At 33.5% G+C, this 18,656-nt stretch overlaps 1 protein-coding gene across 1 annotated transcript; it reads right to left on the bottom strand.

The window, feature by feature from the left end:
* Nucleotides 1–10,817: 10,817 nt before the first annotated feature.
* On the bottom strand, nt 10,818–12,698 carry LOC127132377 (heavy metal-associated isoprenylated plant protein 36). Its single transcript, XM_051061322.1, has 3 exons — nt 12,376–12,698; nt 12,215–12,290; nt 10,818–12,135 (listed from the first exon to the last, which is right to left on the bottom strand). Exons 1-3 carry the CDS (start codon nt 12,463–12,465, stop codon nt 11,132–11,134), a joined length of 1,170 nt encoding a protein of 389 aa, XP_050917279.1. The 5' UTR covers nt 12,466–12,698; the 3' UTR covers nt 10,818–11,131.
* Nucleotides 12,699–18,656: the final 5,958 nt, after the last annotated feature.

Raw genomic sequence — 18,656 nt, 5'->3', positions numbered from 1 at the left:
CCGATCACCACAAGACACTAATAAACACTTTATTATTATTATTATTAATTCCTTTAATTAATTAAAATCAAATTAAATTTCGACGACCGATCACACTACGCAGAGTTAGCCGGGGGTCCGCTGCCCGGACAGGGGTCAAGGGGGCAGCGCCCCTGCTCGAAAATTTTAATGAACAATTCATTTAAAATTGACGTCGTTTTTCGTATCAACACTTGATACTTCAAAACACTTTTTCTAGCCGAACCGGTGAATTTTTTCTTGCGTTAACCGGTTAACCATATGCGTTAACCGGTTAACACTGTTTGAAAATTTTAGAAAATTCTTTTCTGCCTTGCGTTAACCGGTTAACCATATGCGTTAACCGGTTAACACTGTTTGAAAAACTCAGAAAACTGAATTTCGTCTTGCGTTAACCGGTTAACACTGTTTGAAAACTCAAAAATTTTTATTTCGCATTGCGTTAACCGGTTAACACTGTTCGGAAAAGTGTTTAGAACGCACAACTCTTGTGCAGTCATACCCCAATCGCATAACTCTCTGACAACACAACCTTTGTGTCGTCACTAACCCTGATGCACCAATTTCAGACCGTCAAACACATCTCGATTGTTAATTCAGTATGATTGATCAACACGTCATTGCTTCACCATACTAATGTCGGATCAAGAAGCAAATGACCATTGATCGCTCAAAGGAAAACAATCATCGAGGGTTTGAAAGAACGAAACGAGAACACTATATCATATATAATGTATTTTGCATCAGGATTACATATATCACATATATGTAACTTGATCGATCTCAATTTAACCTTTGATTCGTTCTGTCTTTAATCATATTATTACAGAACAAAAACAGTTATCAGATTCATGGTTTCGTAAGTGGCTCTGATACCACTGTTGGAGAATTGCCATCCAAGGCGCAGCGGAATTTAAAAATTTCTCCATTTAGTGATCCTTACGAATGGGCATGATCAGTGATAGAATCGTTACCTCTTGTGGCGATTCAAACCTTTGGTGCAGATCTCTGATAATGATCAAAACCTTTGATACAGATCCACGGGGCGATCACGAACGTTGAACGATGACAACGTCTCTACTCAGTCCACACGAACGGATTCCTTCAATCGCAGTGCTAGCTGTTATGAATGAAGGCTTTGAGTGAGAGAAAGAGAGATACGAAATTCCAACTCTTCAGTTGTGTTGTATTCCCATACAAAGCTTCTGCACAAGAGCTCTATTTATAGAACCACTTGTATGGGCTTCAAGCCAAAAAGCCCACTTAAGTGCATTTTGGCCTATATCTCATAATATGCCAAAATCACTTAAGTATTTGGTACCTTACCATATTTCGTATTCTGCTTAAGTACACCGTACCTTACGATGTTCCTTAATTATTCTATATCTCATCAATCCGTCCTTTGTGTGTGACCCTATAGGTTTTCGCGGCGTTGGCAATTATATTAAATCACGCATTTAACATAATAAACAGTGAGCGGTATCTAGCAACACATCACTGCTACCCAAGTCACGAAAATGTCATGTGATCTGACAAAACCTCCTGTGATAATAATTATGTGTATAATTACCCCTTTGCCCTTATGTCTATATTGAACACAAGGTATAGACCGTGTCACCCTTGTCCAGTTCAATATTGGGCCCATAGACATTTATCCTGTTACGCAGGATTGGCAAATTCCATCTAGGACACTCATGTCCCTCAGCATGCTTCATGGAGTACCCATCAACTGTCTTTATGGTCATCCAGTTACGGACAACGTTAGATCAGCAACAAAGCACTCGACTCTACATCTAGGATCCATAGTGGTTTCAGGTCGAAGAGTGGTATACACTATTATCACCATGAGAATAACTTATGACACTTTTGCATAACTTTCTATATAGTATTCTCATAGCGGGTCAATCCGGTATAAATATTACTCCTAATATTCATACCTATGTTTAAGACTTAATAACTCTTTATCCATGATCCATGAGATGTGATCATCAGTCTACAAACATAATAGTCTTAATGCTTTAATGTTATCCCACTTCACATTAAAGCTCGACTACGGATACTTTAAGAATAGTGCCCTTATGTTTAATGTGTTCTCATGATTAAGTCACACTTAATACATTAAACGGACTATCTATTCTAGGGACTTTATTAATCAACCATAATAAAGAAAATGCCTTTAAATAATTCGATACAAGTACCAAAAGTATTGGCCTCTAGGGCTTACACCAACACTTCAGACTCAAACCAACATAGAGGAGTCATACACATCCTTCCATATAAAGCCTCAGATGGTGTCATTTCAATACTATAATAGTAGTCGTTATTGTACGTGAATTCGATCAATGGCATAAAACCGTCTGAAACATCTCCTTACTTTAAGACGCAAGCCCTCAATAAGTCATCCAGAAACTGGATAGTCCTCTCAGTCTGATCATTTATCTGCGAATGATAAGCAGAACTCAACCTCGGCTTAGTACCCCAAGCCTCCTACAAACTCTCCAAAAACATGGACATGAATCTCGGGTTTCCGTCAAACACAATACTCAACTAAATACCATGAAACTTCACAATTAAACCAATATACATCTCAGCCATCTTCTGCAATGAAAAACTAATCATAATCAGGATGAAATGCGCCGATTTAGTCAGTCTATCCATAATCACCCAAATCACATCAAATCCTCTAGGATATTTGGAAAACCAATCAAAAAATCCATCAATATATTGTCCCATTTCCATTCAGGAATATCCAACAGTTGCATCAGTCCATACGATTTCTAATGCTCAATCTTCGGCTTCTAGAAAGTCAAACATGAATAAATAAATTGTGCAACATCTCTCTTCATTAATAGCCACCAAAACATCTTCTTGAGATCTTGGTACATTTTATTAGCCCCATGATGAATACTAAATATGCTTTTATGACTCTCCTCCAAAATCATTTTCTTAAGTTTTGGCACATCAGGTACACAAACTCTATTTCGACACTTTAGGATCCCATTCTTGCCAACTCTGAAGTCTTCATCTTCACTTTGGTTAATTAATGATAGACAATCAACTAAGGCTACATCCAGCTTATGACTCTCTCTGATCTCATTAATAAAACCACTAGTCAGCTTTAGCATGCCCAATCTCACACTATCAGTAGTCACTCGCACACCAAGCTCAAGTTTTTGAATTACTTGGACTTCCGCGTCTGCTACAACATTGGCTTTATCGAGATGGTAATTCAAACCAAAGTCATAGTCCTTAAAAAGCTATAACCATCTCTTATGTCTCATATTCAACTCCTTCTGATCAAACAAATATCTCAAACTGTTATGATCGATGAATACTTCGAACCTAGAACCATATAAGCAATGTCTTCATATCTTCAGCACAAATGCAACAATTGCCAACCTAAATCATGGATAGGGTAGTTCCTCTCATGAATCTTCAATTGTCGCGAAACACAAGCTACCACATGTCAATTATGCATAAACACACTGCCTAAGCCCATCTTAGATGCATCACAATATATCATAAAAGGTTCCTTCGGGTCTGGTATTATCAAAACTAGTGATGTCATCAACTTCTTCTTCAGTTCCCATAAATTCTATTCACATTGGATATCCCACACAAAAGCTTAACCCTTTCGAGTCAACCGAGTCAAAGGTAGAGCTAACTTCGAGAATCCCTCGATAAATCTTCGGTAGTAACTAGCTAACCCCAGAAAACTTATGATCTTAATAACTGACTTTAAAGCCTCCCATTGTAGTACTGCATCTACCTTAGTAGGATCAACTGATATTTAACACCTAGAAATCACATGATTGAGAAAGCCCACTTCTTGCAACCAAAACTCACATTTGGATGACTTGGCATACAACTTTTTCTTTTTCAAACCCTGAAGCACAACTCAAAGATGTCCAACATGATCTTCGTCTAATTTTGAATACACCACAACATCATCAATAAACACTACCACAAACTGATCCAAATATGGATGGAAGATCCTATTCATATACTCCATAAACACATCGGGGGCATTAGACACACCGAACGATATCATTGTGTATTCATAGTGATTGTATCGTGTCATAAACGCAATCTTCAAGATATCTTAAGCAAAAAATTTACTTTGTTAAAACATAAACACTTCACGTTGAAGTTGTCGCATCTCGAAAAATACGATTCCTCGCGATGGTCGCGGAAAAAATTACGTTCGAACAGAGTTGCCACCGAACTTTATTTATCCCAATGAAGGGATAGGAAAATATCGATAAAACCTTTAGGAAATGGAATAGTGGTCATCGCAACCATATTCGGGTTCGAGAGTGGATTACGTAAGGGGAATGTATTAGCACCCCTTACGTCCGTTGTACTAAACGGGAACCTTTTAGTTCTAATTTGCATTTTGAGTGTTAATTTATGTTTGTTTGTTATCTTTGGGTTATAAAATATTAGAGATTAAAAAGGATGAGAACCTCATAAAGGGAAAAATAGGTTTTTTATTAGTGTGCTCGCGAAGATACAGCAATCTCCTGCCTACGTATCCTTATGGTATAATAAGGAAATCAGAGCATTCGTAGTTCGGGGACTACGATTAGTTGGTGTCTTTTAGTGAACAACTATTTAGATTGCGTTCTAAAGGCTAAACGTTGGCTTGTTTACTCTCGGCGGAGGCTTAAGCATTGGTTTGTTGTGCACAATAGAAAGGATTAAATAGTGTTCTTTCTGAAAAGAGTTTTGGTCACACGGGGGTGACGAGTTGAATTAATATGTTGGGTGTTTTGATTGGTTGAGATGTTTTTGGTTGGATGACGATTACTCAGATAGCCGAGTAAGACAACTCGTATCCTAACAGTCGGGAAAGGGAATAGAAGACTATAGACCACTTTCTTTTTCATCCTTAATTATAGAAAGAATTTGATAATAATTAAGGTGTTTTGAATAGATGACGAATACTCGGATAACCGAGTAAGACAACTCGTATCCTAATAATCGGGAAAAGGAATAGAAGACTCTAGATCACTTTCTGTTTCATCTGAGTGGTTATGAAAATAAGGTTGTGTATGGTTGATGTATTTTAGAATAGACGACAAGTACTTGAATGACTGAGTAAGACAACTCATATCCAAGCATTTGAGAGGAGGAATTGAAAACTCAAGACCATCTCCTTTTTCGTATCGTTTTGATTGAGAATGATTTGACTTACGGTATGAGTTGGTGAAAATGACAATTGTTCGACTGACCGAGTAAGAGAACTCGTATTCAAATGATTGAGGAGTGAAGTTGAAAACTCAAAGTCAACTCCCTTTTTATTTAGCTTACTATGAAAATATTTTGATTAAGTTATATGTTTGTGAAAAAATGATAGTTGTTCGACTAACCGAGTAAGAGAACTCGTATTCGAACAACTGAGGAGAGAAGTTGAAAGCTCAAAGTCACCTCCCTTTTCATTTAGCTTGTTGTGAAAGTGTTTTGATTTAATCGGGGTTTGGAAGTTTGTAGAAGAACGACAATTATTTGACTAACCAAGTAAGAGAACTTGTATTCAAATAATCGAGGAGAAAAATTAAAGACTCAAAGTCATCTCCCTTTTCGTTTCTTATTCATAAAATGATTCGATTTGATTGTGCTTAGGTGAATTAGGAATGACGACTATTTGACTAACCGAGTAAAAGAACTCGTATTCAAATAACCGAGGAGAGGAATTGAAAACTCAAAGTCACCCCCCTTTTCATTTCCAAAATGAGATGGTATTTGATTGTGATTGGGTATTTTAATTTGATTTGGATAAAAAATACTCGATGTTGGATCAAGGTTCTAAATTTGTGTTTATGAATGAAATGAATTCTATTTAGTGTATTGTTCTTCTACTCGATAAAATCGAATAAGTCTCATTGTAAGAAAGCCCAAGAGTAAGCTATGTGAGGTTGATAGCGATGCTTAGAGAAATCGACTTACAAAGGTGTTTCGAAATGGGCTCAACATTGAATCGAGAATTGTTCGATTTTGTTTTGAATTTGGGTTTGTATCATGAAATGGTAGCAGAAAATGATCGTGAAATTCAATTAAAATTTCAATTTAAATATAATCAATTAAAATTCAATTAAGTCGTCTAATTAAGGTAATTAAAATTAATTATCAAATTTATTCGATTAAAAATTAATATAATCAAATAATTAAGTTAATTAAGATTAGTTAATTAATCGACATTTTAATTAATTAGTTGACTTAAAAAGAAATAAATGACAATATCGAATATTAACTAATCGAATTGAATCGACCGTCATGTGCTCATAAACCGGTTTATACATAACGACCACGGAATTGAAGTGCCGCATGTAAGGACCGAAACCCGGTGAAAATACACAATCAATATATTGAAATTTTGGCGAAATAGCGACATTTAGTTGTTGAATCCGTGGTTCCAAGTCCGATTCAAAATGAAATAAACGTCAAGCAATATTCCAATATTATTTGCAAAAATAACTAATGGGCTCAAAGAATATCAACCCAATACTCTATCATAAGTCCACCTTTGTAATAATAACATGAAATAATAAAGACAATAATAGTAAAAAAAAGTGAGGAGAATCAGCACATGGGGAACCATTTTCCATCTTTAATCTTACTTCATAATCAACACATGGGAATAAAACTAATTAACGTAAACAAAAACTAAATTGGAAAAGTCAAACCTTAACAAAACCTCTTTCATCTCAAATTTTGAAAATATGGAACGTAAAACCATTAGCTTTTTCAATTATATATTAAGTAAAATAATTATAAGAATAAAACAAAATTTATTGAAAAAGATTCACATAAAAACACAACTTTCATAAATATAGAAAAGCCATGTTCTCCCCTTCTTTGACTCTCATTCTAATCGCTATTCATTTCTTCTCCAAATCAAAAACCAACCGACACATTTTTCTCTTAACGAAACAAATAATGAGACATCAATAAGGATAAAGGAACTCACGAAATCGACAACGGAAACAACAAAAGGGAGATTTACAATTTCGGCCAATAAGGATAGTTTTTTGTGAGTTTGGTCTTGGTTCTGTTTCACTATTGAAGTATTGTTGTTCAGCTTCAATGTTGAAGTGTTGTTGTTGTTGTTGAAAATTCCCAGCATCCAGAATGTTACGGAAGGGAATGAGGGATTGAAGACGTTTGCAGTGGTGGTTTTTCGGAGGAAGGATGTGGGTTTAACGGCGGATCTGAGATGGTTTCGAAGTGATGGTTGTTAGATCATACTTGGTCGTTGTGAGGATAATTTATCGGCGGAGGTTGAGATGAATTTTAAAGAGGTGTTGGTGGTGGTCCATGGTGGAGGTATCGCGGTCGGTGTGGAGGATTCGATGATGAATCACTGATGGCTAAGGTTGAAGGTGAATGGAAGGTGGTTGTTGTAGGGAAAAGGCAAGGTGTGGAAATGGAGGGATATGAGCGGCGACGGAAAAGGTCAAGAAGAAGAGTTTTTTTTTTCTTTTTGTGAGAGTGGAGATATTGAGGAGAGAGCTCTGTGTGTGTTATCTATTGTGTGGAAGAAGAGTGAGATATCCTCTTTTTCTTTTTCTTTTTGTTTTTCTTTTCTTTATCCTGTCAGAGTAACGTGTGAGAGTGAGTAATGTGTGAGAGAGTGTAGTGTGTGGGTGTGTCTAAGAGGAAACGTGAGGGAGAGAGGAAACGTGAAATATCCTAATTTTATTTTCCTTTTCTTTTTATTAATAATTCTTATTATATATTATTTAAAGAAAAATATTTATTAGATAATAATTTAATTTAGAAAAATATAATAATAAGATAAATCTCTAATTTTGAATACTATAACAAAATAAAAGGACCGATTATAAATAGAAGTCGGACGAAAATTTGCTCGAAACATTAAATCAGACACATTAAAATGATCAGCACAAAACATATTTATTGAAAAAATACAGCGTTTCTTCAAATGCTGAAATAAATTTTCACCGGTTAAAAGGCTCAAGCGGGTCAAAATGCAACCGAAACGGTCGCTGAAAAATATAACGAGCACACCAGGTTAAACTACGTGAACCGTAGATTAATAATACTGGTGTCTGTAATTTTAATTTTGAAACTTTTTACCCGCTGATTTGTGCACGTTCTTGAGAAAATGATTCAACCGATTTGTCTGTATTTTCAATAAATTTATCCTGACTGATATTTTAGGTATTATTAATGATAAAATGGATGTTATGCTGTACATATGATGTAAACTGAAAATTAAATCGAATTTATGAAAATTTAAAATGCCCGGACAAAATCAGGGTATGACAGAAGTGCTTATGTAATTTTATTTTCTACACTTTTATTGTTGCTGATTTCTATTTTATGTTGTCGTTGTTGCTACTTTCCCGCATTATTATTTTAAGTTCAGCATTGTACCAAATCAACGGTCTCCCTTCAAACCATTTATTTTATGCAATTATTCATTTTTCTACACTTTCCAGATTCCTTTTAATTGCTAAATTTTATTATGTCTTCATCAATTACATGTTGTTTGTTTATTTACTGCATTATGTCTGAGTAGATCGTTATGAGATAATTTTGTTTTGCAATTTCTGTGTAAATGATAGAAAATGTTTTCTACGAAAGTAGAAACACTGAGATACTATTTATGCCCCTACAAGGGGTATCTGACTTAGAAATTTGAATGATCAGTTCTAACTGCGCATGAAACCATAGTCTGAATTAATCGAGAAAATACTTCAAATTTCTATTTTGAAAAATTAGTTTTGAAAAGTAAGAATTTACTATGAAAGTAGAAGTTATAGATACCAATTATGTAGCGAAAGCGTGTGATTGGTATCCAATACCTTTATTTAAACCCTTTAATTTTTAGGTAGCGAATGCATCTTTAAATCAATGGAGAAATTATTACTATTTTGAAAATGGAATTTTGCACTACGAAACTAGTAAATGCGTGTTTAGAGTTCAATAGTGCACCGATGAAAGTGAATGCTACACTTAATTTTAGTATTTTCTATTAAACTAGTTTAGATTTTTTTTTCAACTTCAAAAGAATCTTAGATATATTAATTTCACTATGAAAGTCAGTTTTTAACGTATATAGGAATCTGTTGACAGACACCCAAAAGCGAGCGTCGTTATTAGTTGGATATTTTCTATCGATAAAGTAGATTCTCATAATAATAAACAACTGCATTTTGTATGAATGGAATTGGCAGACAAGAGTCGAAGTTTCATCTCCTTACTTATTATCTAATTTATTTAAACTAATTTATCACTTTATTTTTATTTTCGCGTAAGCCAAACTATTCACGTAACCTTAGATACACAATGTAACAATAGATAACAATAGATAACAATAGATAATTGTACTTGTCAATAGATAACCATAGATTTGGCTTGCAAAGCTTATTCAATCACCTTTTATTAATTTCTATGTTATAACCTCAATTCATGCGCTTCAAGAGATGAAATTTCAGTCCAAAGATTCCTAAATTTAAGAATAAGTTAGCAATGACTTCACCATCATTCAGAGAATCTCAATTTTCCATAGTTCATAGACTTTCTCTTCACACAACCTCATTTGGTTTGTCAAAACTACCAACTTTGAGAATAAGTCAGCAATGGCTTCACCATCATTCATCTGTAAATTCTCATAATGTTTCCTCAAAGATTGCATATTTACTTTCTTCAATTTCACATCCCCATCATACAACTTATCGAGAGTATCCCACACATCTTTGGTCGTTTCTTGCTTAATGATCTTCTCAAAGATAATTGAACCACACACTGATGGATCAAAAACAAGCATTTTCCATCTTTCTTGCTCATTTCACGATGAGCAACTCTTTGCGCCTCAATAACATTTGCCTATAATGCCAAAAAATCACCATTCACGATTTCAAGCACATATTGAAATCAGAATATCACTTTCATTTACGCATACCATCTATCATAGTTTTCTCTCTTGAAAACTGGTAGATTGGTTCGGAACTAATTGGAGGTTATACTCTAATTTGCCATGGATGGAGATTATTGAACCAATGCTCTATATGCCAATTTGTTGGATAACTTAAATTACAAGTTATTTGCAAATTGAGAAAATAGAAAAGACTAAAGAGCAATCGAAAGAGAGAAGTATTATTCAAATAGAATCGATGTAATTTTAAAATCACGTGCATAACTATCATTAACCATATCTAATCAATTTTTTATTATTATTAACCATATACAAAATTAACATTAACCAAATACTAAAAATTAAATTACACGTCTAATAATAATAATAACTACTCCCGTGTCCATAAAAAATGCGCTCACGTAAAAGGTGCACTCACAATTCACGTAAACTTTTTCATAAAGTTAAAAAAGTGGTATTCGTAAGAATAATAAATGATTATGATTATTTATTTAAAAAAAATGATATTTTTACACCCATATCATACATCTACATTGTTGATCAATTATGTGAACATTAAAATATTATAATAATTTTTAAAAAAATTAAATTGAAAGACTATGATATACAATTATGTGATTAACCAATACTCTACATATTTATTAATCAACCTTGTTTACTATTAAAAATTATTTTTAATATTTGAACGTTAATTATTCAAACTTATAATTTTATTAATCAATTTTTTTATATTTTATTAATCAACTTTATTTTATTATTTATAATTTATGTTTAATATTTACAATGTTGTTTACGTATTTACGTTTAATATTTTTAGTAATATTTACAATGGATAAGGTGTAGCGGTTTTCAATGTCAAGATAGCATTTCTGAAAAAAGTAACATAAACATGAAATTCAATAATGAACCAACAAACTTTAGTTTGTTCATATTTTCCCGTCTCAAACTAATTTCTTAAAATTACATACCCGATTTGAAGTATTATTCCACAGAAAAGATATCTTACGCATCAATATAGCCTAACATTAGCAAACATATCCAACTTCATCTCCTCCAACTTCAACTCCTCCACAATAGGAGTCAAACCCCATATTTTCACTAAGCTAATGCAGTAAGTAGCATTAGCCAACGTTACTAATTACCAACCAACTAATTAATTACAAAGAAAGTTACTTGTGGCGGTTACAATTCAACTGATAGGTAATAATATCACATAACTGAACAAGCATTAGGATTTTCATCGCTAAATAATTCAAATGAATGTGACCGGCGTGAAGGTGTAGTATAACTATAAGATTCCGAGTCAGATTCATTACTTTGATGTGCATAAGTATACGAATATGGTTGCGACGATGTCGTACAATACGATGCACCGTATCTCATCGAAGGAGTATACGCCGTATGAAAGCTGCTTCCACCAAACACCGCAGTAGGAGATGCTGGTGCGTGACCATGATAATGCGGTGGGTATTGATTCCGTGGAGAACTTTCATTAGGTGGGCCCATAAACGAAACATGTCCTGAGCCTGGCCCCGGGCCCGGCCCATTACCAAAAGGCCCATTACCTTGCATCTGATTCTGATTCCAATCACCCGAAGGTGGTTGTTCGAAAGTAACATTTAAACCTTCATTATTCCCTTTTTGCCCTCTGTAAAAAGTTCTATTCCTCATGTATCCACCGTCGTTTCCGGCTCCGTTCTCCATGGCGACCGTAACTCTTTTCTCCGCGACCGGTAACTGGTTACCGTTACCGCCTGGGAAATTCATAACGTGTCTCACCTCAGGCTTTAGTTCTTGGAATTGTACACTTCCTCTACCGCTTGGCCACCCTCCTTCACCCATTCTAGTAACATTTATATTTCCACCACCTCCACCTCCACCGCCACCGCCGCCGCCGCCTTCATTGGCTGAATTTCTCGGTGCTGTGTCTTGAGCAACTACCTTAACAGCTTCGTTTTCGTTACCGTCGGTTTGGTTTCCTTCTTCACTGCTATCTCCGTCGCTTTGTTTCTGATCTGTGTTCTGATTATTCTCTGCTTTAGATTTCTTCTTTTTCTTCTTCTTTTTCTTTTTCTTCTTTATTGGTTCTGTGTCCGGCCATAACTCCGCTCGTTTTCCCGTTTGCGCGAGTATCTTAATCAGCGTATCGGTGTCCACGGTTCCCATTACTACAACTTTTTGTTGCTTCAAATCAATCGTCGTTTGATAAACACCTGAAATTAAGAAATTATAATAAAGATTATACAGAAAGAGAAGATAAATATTAGCAATAGCATCATTAGTTGTTATTACCATCTATGCTTCGGAGGACTTTTTTGACTTTTCTCATGCAGCCTTGACAATGAATGGAGACTTTTAACACACAGCACTGTTAAAAAAAAGTTATAATCAATAGTCAAGAAGATTATATGCATGCGCATGCATGCAGAAGAAAGAAGGTAAGATTGGTTTACCTTGCACATGAGAGATTGCAACTGTTGTTCTTCAGGTGGTGGTCCATCGTGAAGAACTACTTGTTCTGGTCTTGTTTCTGTTGCTTCCATTTGGAACGGACAAGACGAAGAAGAAGGGTTTGATGCTAGAAATGGTAGTAATTAAGAATAGAGCTTTATTTTGGTATATAAAAAGTGATCACTTCTTTAGAAATTCTTGGATGGTTCCGGAATAACATAAATTTATCATTTACATCGCCTTATAATTGATTTTAATAACATTGTAGTAAGAGAAGTCTTCGTACAAATATAGATTCGTGTTTGTTTGTGTGGCTAGAGATAAAGATATTCAGTGTTGTTCAATTTTCTTTTGATATGAATTACTCCACTTGTACACTAAAACCTTATCAACATAGCATCTGATCCTTCTTCAACTTTTTTCTTTCTTCTTTTGCCATTCACAATCATCACTAGATATACCTCTTGAATGTGGAATATTAGTTATTTATTTATAGTAGTTTTTCAATATTGGGCAAGACGAATACAATCAATGGTTTGACAAGTTTTACTTGGAAAATATTAATCAGGCCACATAATTTTCTTGCATCGAAGTTGAGCAGTCAAATGAGCTATAATATATATATATATATATATATATATATATATATATATATATCCAAAAAATTATAAGGATTGAGTCTTAAAATTATAGTTTAGATCTTTTAGGAGTTTTTTAGTTTGACTCTAACAAATCTGCTACTCATTAAACTAATCCGGGCTGTGACTAGCATCTTAAATTTGCATAACTATAAATTTTAAATATTTATATTAATATTTATGATATTTCACTCCAAACAATACTAATGTTTATTTCCTCATTAAATTTTATCTTTTTTAATTATTATATATTAATATAATCAAATTAATATTTAATTTTTATGTATTTTATTTCACATTTTTTTTCTATTCTATTAATTTCTCTTATTTTAAATATTTAAGTATTATTTTAGAAAAATACTTGCACGAAAACACATATAACTCTATATTCTTAGAAGTATTTAAAATTTAATTTCTTTATTAATTAGAATCATGAGATGATTGTGATATATGAAGGAAAGATAAAATTTTATTTTGATTTTTTAAGTAATAAAAAAATTGTGATCAACTATATGTATAACTACGTGTTATGTGTTATGCTTGTTTCTATCTAAATTTTTTCCATTATTTTATATAATTTCTACCTATATTATATTCAAAAATATATTAAAGTATTCATAAAAATTAATATAGTACTTAAAAATATATTAAATTTAAAATAATATAATTTTTTATTATATTTAAAATAAATATTATGATTTTTTTAATATTTGTATAAAAAAATAATATATGAAAAGTCCATTTAAGTCGAATAGCCAGAAGCCCGTACATGGTTGTGCTCGGGTAGTAATATTCAAACTCATATTATAACATGGTTTTTTTGGTCCGACGCTAAAAAGTCTAAGGTCCATTAGGGTTGGTCTTTTTAGGATTTGGTAGCCTATTTTGACAGCTCTAGATATATGGGTTGAGTGGTTATATTTTTAGATGGAGATAATGACGTCTACAACACAAATATCTCTTGCTCATTTTATCGTAGAAAAAAAACCTATATTGTATTAAATGCAAGTATAGTTGATGCCCACTCTCTAGTTCGATAAAACTAACATGTATCTCACTCTTATCAGAAATATTTTGTTGTTGTCATAATCAACGTTTCACAATGGTGAGACGTGGCTTCACTAGCAGCAACAATGGCTATCAAGGAGTCATAGCAAAGATGCATGTCACTATAGAAGAATTACTTCGCTATAATAAATCTTTGCAAACTAACATTTTGTATCTCCAGCAACAACGACCCGAAGATAAACCACTAGAGGGCATTGAGATCTTAGATCCCCAAACTCCCTTTAAAGGAAAAACGACTCACATGAGCACTGCTATCAACACTTAAATGACGATAATATGCATCATTTACTTCGTAAAGTGTAAGATTTTGTTTGGTACGTTAAAGGAGAGGGCCTTAAGGAAATATATGAGTCTACCTAGATCCTCAGTAACCATCTACCAATACCTCTAGAACAAGTTGTTTAATCAGTTCTCGTTGAGAAAACTTTTGAAGGGTCTTAACAACTAGTTTGTTCTATGTCTGCTAGAGACACTCTGGATATTTGAAAGAGTACCTCACCAGGTTCAACGAGACCACTAATAAGGTGGTTCATCCCAACCAAGAAATGGTTGTGGGAGTTTTCCAAAATGGTCAAAAAGTCATGCATTTCAATGAGTCTCTCGCCCAAGAGATTACAACCTCCACGACAAAGATTATGGTACAAACTAAGGGCTACATAAAGGAATAAGAAAACAACACGGAGAAGAATTCCAAAGACACAAAAAGTGTGGCGTTGAGAGGTCTAATTCCTTTCAACAACAAAGTAAACGCCATTACATGTCGCCCATTTGTGACAAGGTGACCTTCAAACGAAACAAGAAGTCTATAGAGAGTTATACACCACTCAACACTAGGTGAGAGAAAATTCGATGTGAAGTACTTGTCATCCCTCTCATCGAAATCCAAAGTGGGAGGTAATAAGGAACAAGCCAAACATTTGGTGTAAGTATCACAAGGTGAATGACCATCATACAAATGGTTGTCATCAACTAAAGAAAGAAATAAAGTGTCTTATTTAAGAAGTCTGAAATCATGTTCAGACAGGGATAAATGTCAGACCAAATGTCTGGGACATTATATACAAAAAAAAAATTTGCAAGACAGATAACAAATAACGATTAAAGCAATAAATAACACAAGAGAGTTGGTAACCCAATTCGGTGCAACGTCACCTACGTCTGAGGGGGTTTCCAACCCAAGAAAGGAAATCCATTATTTTGAATTAGTACAATTAGTCTTATAAGAACAACAACTTCAACGTTGTTCAATGCCTCTTCCTAATCCTAGTGACCTTCTATTTAGAATCCCCCTAAATATGATAACCCATCTTATTTTCTCTCAATCACTAATCCCAAGTGATAACTATAATAATCAGTATCAAGAATATTGAATTACAACTCAACTAAGCAAACCAAACTCTATGCTTTAAGATAAGAATGGAAGCGCTAGAATGATGCACAAACACAAACAAATACCCAAAAGATAAACCCTAACACAAGGAATCTTCAATACTTTTACACACTTCAAATATTAGGTTTGAGTCTCCTTGAATGGAAATGCAAACTCTTGGCTTTTTCAATGAGCATTGGATCACATCTAGAATTGTAGAATATTCTGTTAATATTTATTTTTCAAACATCCTCCAAAAAAAAGTTTTGATTTGATTCAAATTAAATCTCCATTTAAATTGATTTAATCGCGTCCAATTTTATCAAACAAATCTACATAAATGCATTACTAAAAGATAACAACAAATCCGATTGAAACCCAAGTACAAGTGACATTCAGAATAACATCCATGATGGCCTGCTGACATAGGTCAGATGTTACACGTATGCTGGAATGTTTGGTTCGACATCTGTCCTCGTGACAGAATTAAGAATCTTGAACAATTCAAATAAAATCTTTACTTGATATAAATCATTATTCTAACTTCTAAAGTAAAGGATTTTACAATAAATCTCTTATTAAATCTGAACCACACTTCTAAATCTTGTATTGAAGATTTCTCATTAAGTGCAAATCAATATCGGGTAATTAAAACAAATCCCATTAATTCTTTTCATAGAATATTTGTTTAATTAAATCTTCAGCATAATATTGGATTAAATTGAACCAAATATATCTTCAAAGCATATCTAATTAAATCTTTTTTTCAATCCAAATCCAATCAAATCTTCTTATTTAAACCAACTCCAAATCTTTTTAAATAATTCATATCTAATTAAATCTTCTTAAACCTTATTGGTTAATAAAATATTTTTAGCGAATCTTACTGAACAATATTTGCTAAAGGATACAACAACAAATCTTCCAAGAATCACACACCAACACGCACAAATTTACTCACAAATCTTGGTTTGCAAACTGAACACATGTTGGAATATCTTGTTCCACATGTTGCCTCTCCATAAAATGCATCTTGTACGTATGTTGTTTTACCTAATGCAGGCAATCAAAAGGAACAACAAAGTCTATCTAAGAAAATATGTCAAGGGAATCTCTAAGTAGTTAATGGGTAGGTCTCTCCCTGCAGGACGAGACCAACCGATAACCCCCTAGCCTAGGAAGGATACAAAGATGAAAGAATGAAATGCCAGAAGCATACGACAATGTCGAAGTAATAAAAAATGATTGTTCCTCAGAGAAGAATTCAAGTACCGAGTTCTAATAATTATGTGTTTATCTAAGACAATCTATTTAGTGATTATTTTGCGGAAATATGAAAAAAAATGTTTTTTCTTAATGATTAAAAAGAAGAGTTTGAGACGATGATTTGTGCCAATGACCTTACTCATACAAGTTTGATTTATATTATAACGAGAATTCTATTTGTAGAAAACAATAGAAATCAGTAGTAATGCTCATTTTCATCGGCATATCACTGTACTATAAACTAAAAAGTTACATGCTTTTACAATGTATCTCGTTCGTTTGGAAACCTGTAAAAGTCCAGCTATTTTAAAAGATAATTTTTTCTCAGATTACTCTGAGACACTTTCATTGCCTCAGAAACAACTGTTCAATTTTCTAAGTTGGACATCGATTGTACCCTTTCAACATATAACCGATGCCTAAATGTCCATACTTTTGTAGTGAGCGTATATTTTAAAATACAAATATCGAAACAAAGAAAATATTCTCATTATTCATCACTATTAGAAAGTTGGTAAGAGACTTGTAAATATGACAGTCCTCATGTCTTAGATCATAAGGAGTCTACTCTGACATAATTATAAATAACATGAAGTAAACAACACACAACTCAAGCATATTAGTAATAATAATAATAATAATAAGATTGCAAAGTAGAACCTGAAAGGCAATGAATTATATTAATAGATCTTGCTCTAAGGAGACTTCAAAGTACAACAACTAAATAAACTTGCAGAAAGTAGAAAATGCAATAAAGTAAAGTAAACAATATGCTAATATGTAAATGATGGAATGTATCTGAAACTAAAGGTTTACATGAGCTTAAACTCGTGTAAATAGGCCATAATGGTAAAAACCCAACTAAAACTCTCGAGTATTAAAGAGGAAAAAGAGAAAATAGCAGATAAAAAATGGAATCCAAGCCTGGTGTTGGCCCATTACGATCATAATGTTGGCTATGGGCAAGTGGCAATGCTGGTTACGACCAGTAATGATGGCTACAGGTAGGTGGTAATACTGGCTACAACCACTAATGATGGCTACAGAAAGACCATAACACCCTATTCTTTTATGTATGACGGCTCCCTATATGGCCAATAGTGCCTGCTACAGTCAGACCGCGTTGACTCTGGTTCTTTGTACTAGAGACCTCCTATTCGCGCAACCTTTGCATATTCTTCCTTAGTTTTGCTTCCAAATTGCATTGTTTTGTCTTATTTCATGTGAAACACATAAACCATAAATAAAAACAAAGAAACAAAAGTAAAATGTATAAAAATGAATATCAAACTACTAGAAATTAAGTCTAAAACACTCATAAAAACATATAAAATGACAATAATAAAATACTCCCATACTTTAGAAGGTCTGAGTCTGACCTATGATAAACTTATAAGACCTGAGCCTGGCCAATGGCCTACTGTAGGCTCTCTTTTTTCGTCTGACCTGGACTTTTTAAAAGCCTGGCCTGGCCTGAAAGCCTATTTAAAAGCTTGTTTCTTATTAAAGTTTCAATTAATCAATATTACTTAAGAAGCCTTACACGTCAGTCTATATATGCATATATAGGCCGACCTATTTAGCATTTTTTTCTAATATATATGCATATGTATGCCAACCTATTTAGCATCTTTTTCTAATATATATGCATATATAGGTCAGCCTATTTAGACTATTTTTAATATATATGAAAATATAGGCTGACCTATAAGGCTTCATAGGCTTTTTTAATAGCATAAGTCTGGCTTATTTAATTAAATATGCTTTTAAAAAAGCCTAAGCCTAACTTTTTTATTAATTAGGCCTGACCTGGTCTAGCCTTAAATAGGCTAGGCTATAGGCCCCTGTAGGTTGGCCTGACCTATTCTTAAATAATTTGATTAAGATAGGAAGATAATGGCTAAGAAAAGTTTTCTTAAGAAAAATTGAAGGGATGCATTAG

This window comes from Lathyrus oleraceus, chromosome 3 (assembly GCF_024323335.1).
Source record: "Lathyrus oleraceus cultivar Zhongwan6 chromosome 3, CAAS_Psat_ZW6_1.0, whole genome shotgun sequence".
Taxonomy (NCBI): Eukaryota; Viridiplantae; Streptophyta; class Magnoliopsida; order Fabales; family Fabaceae; genus Lathyrus; species Lathyrus oleraceus.
Note: the sequence above shows the minus strand (reverse complement) of the source record. Positions and strands in the feature narration are given on the sequence as shown.

Bases quoted from the DNA above. Each gene is read 5' to 3' on its own strand.
- LOC127132377 (XM_051061322.1), bottom strand. From the start codon at position 12,465: ATGGAAGCAACAGAAACAAGACCAGAACAAGTAGTTCTTCACGATGGA. The intron at 12,291-12,375 runs GTAAACCAATCT...TTTTTTTAACAG, and splicing joins TGCAATCTCTCATGTGCAAG to TGCTGTGTGTTAAAAGTCTC. The intron at 12,136-12,214 runs GTAATAACAACT...TCTTAATTTCAG, and splicing joins AGTCCTCCGAAGCATAGATG to GTGTTTATCAAACGACGATT.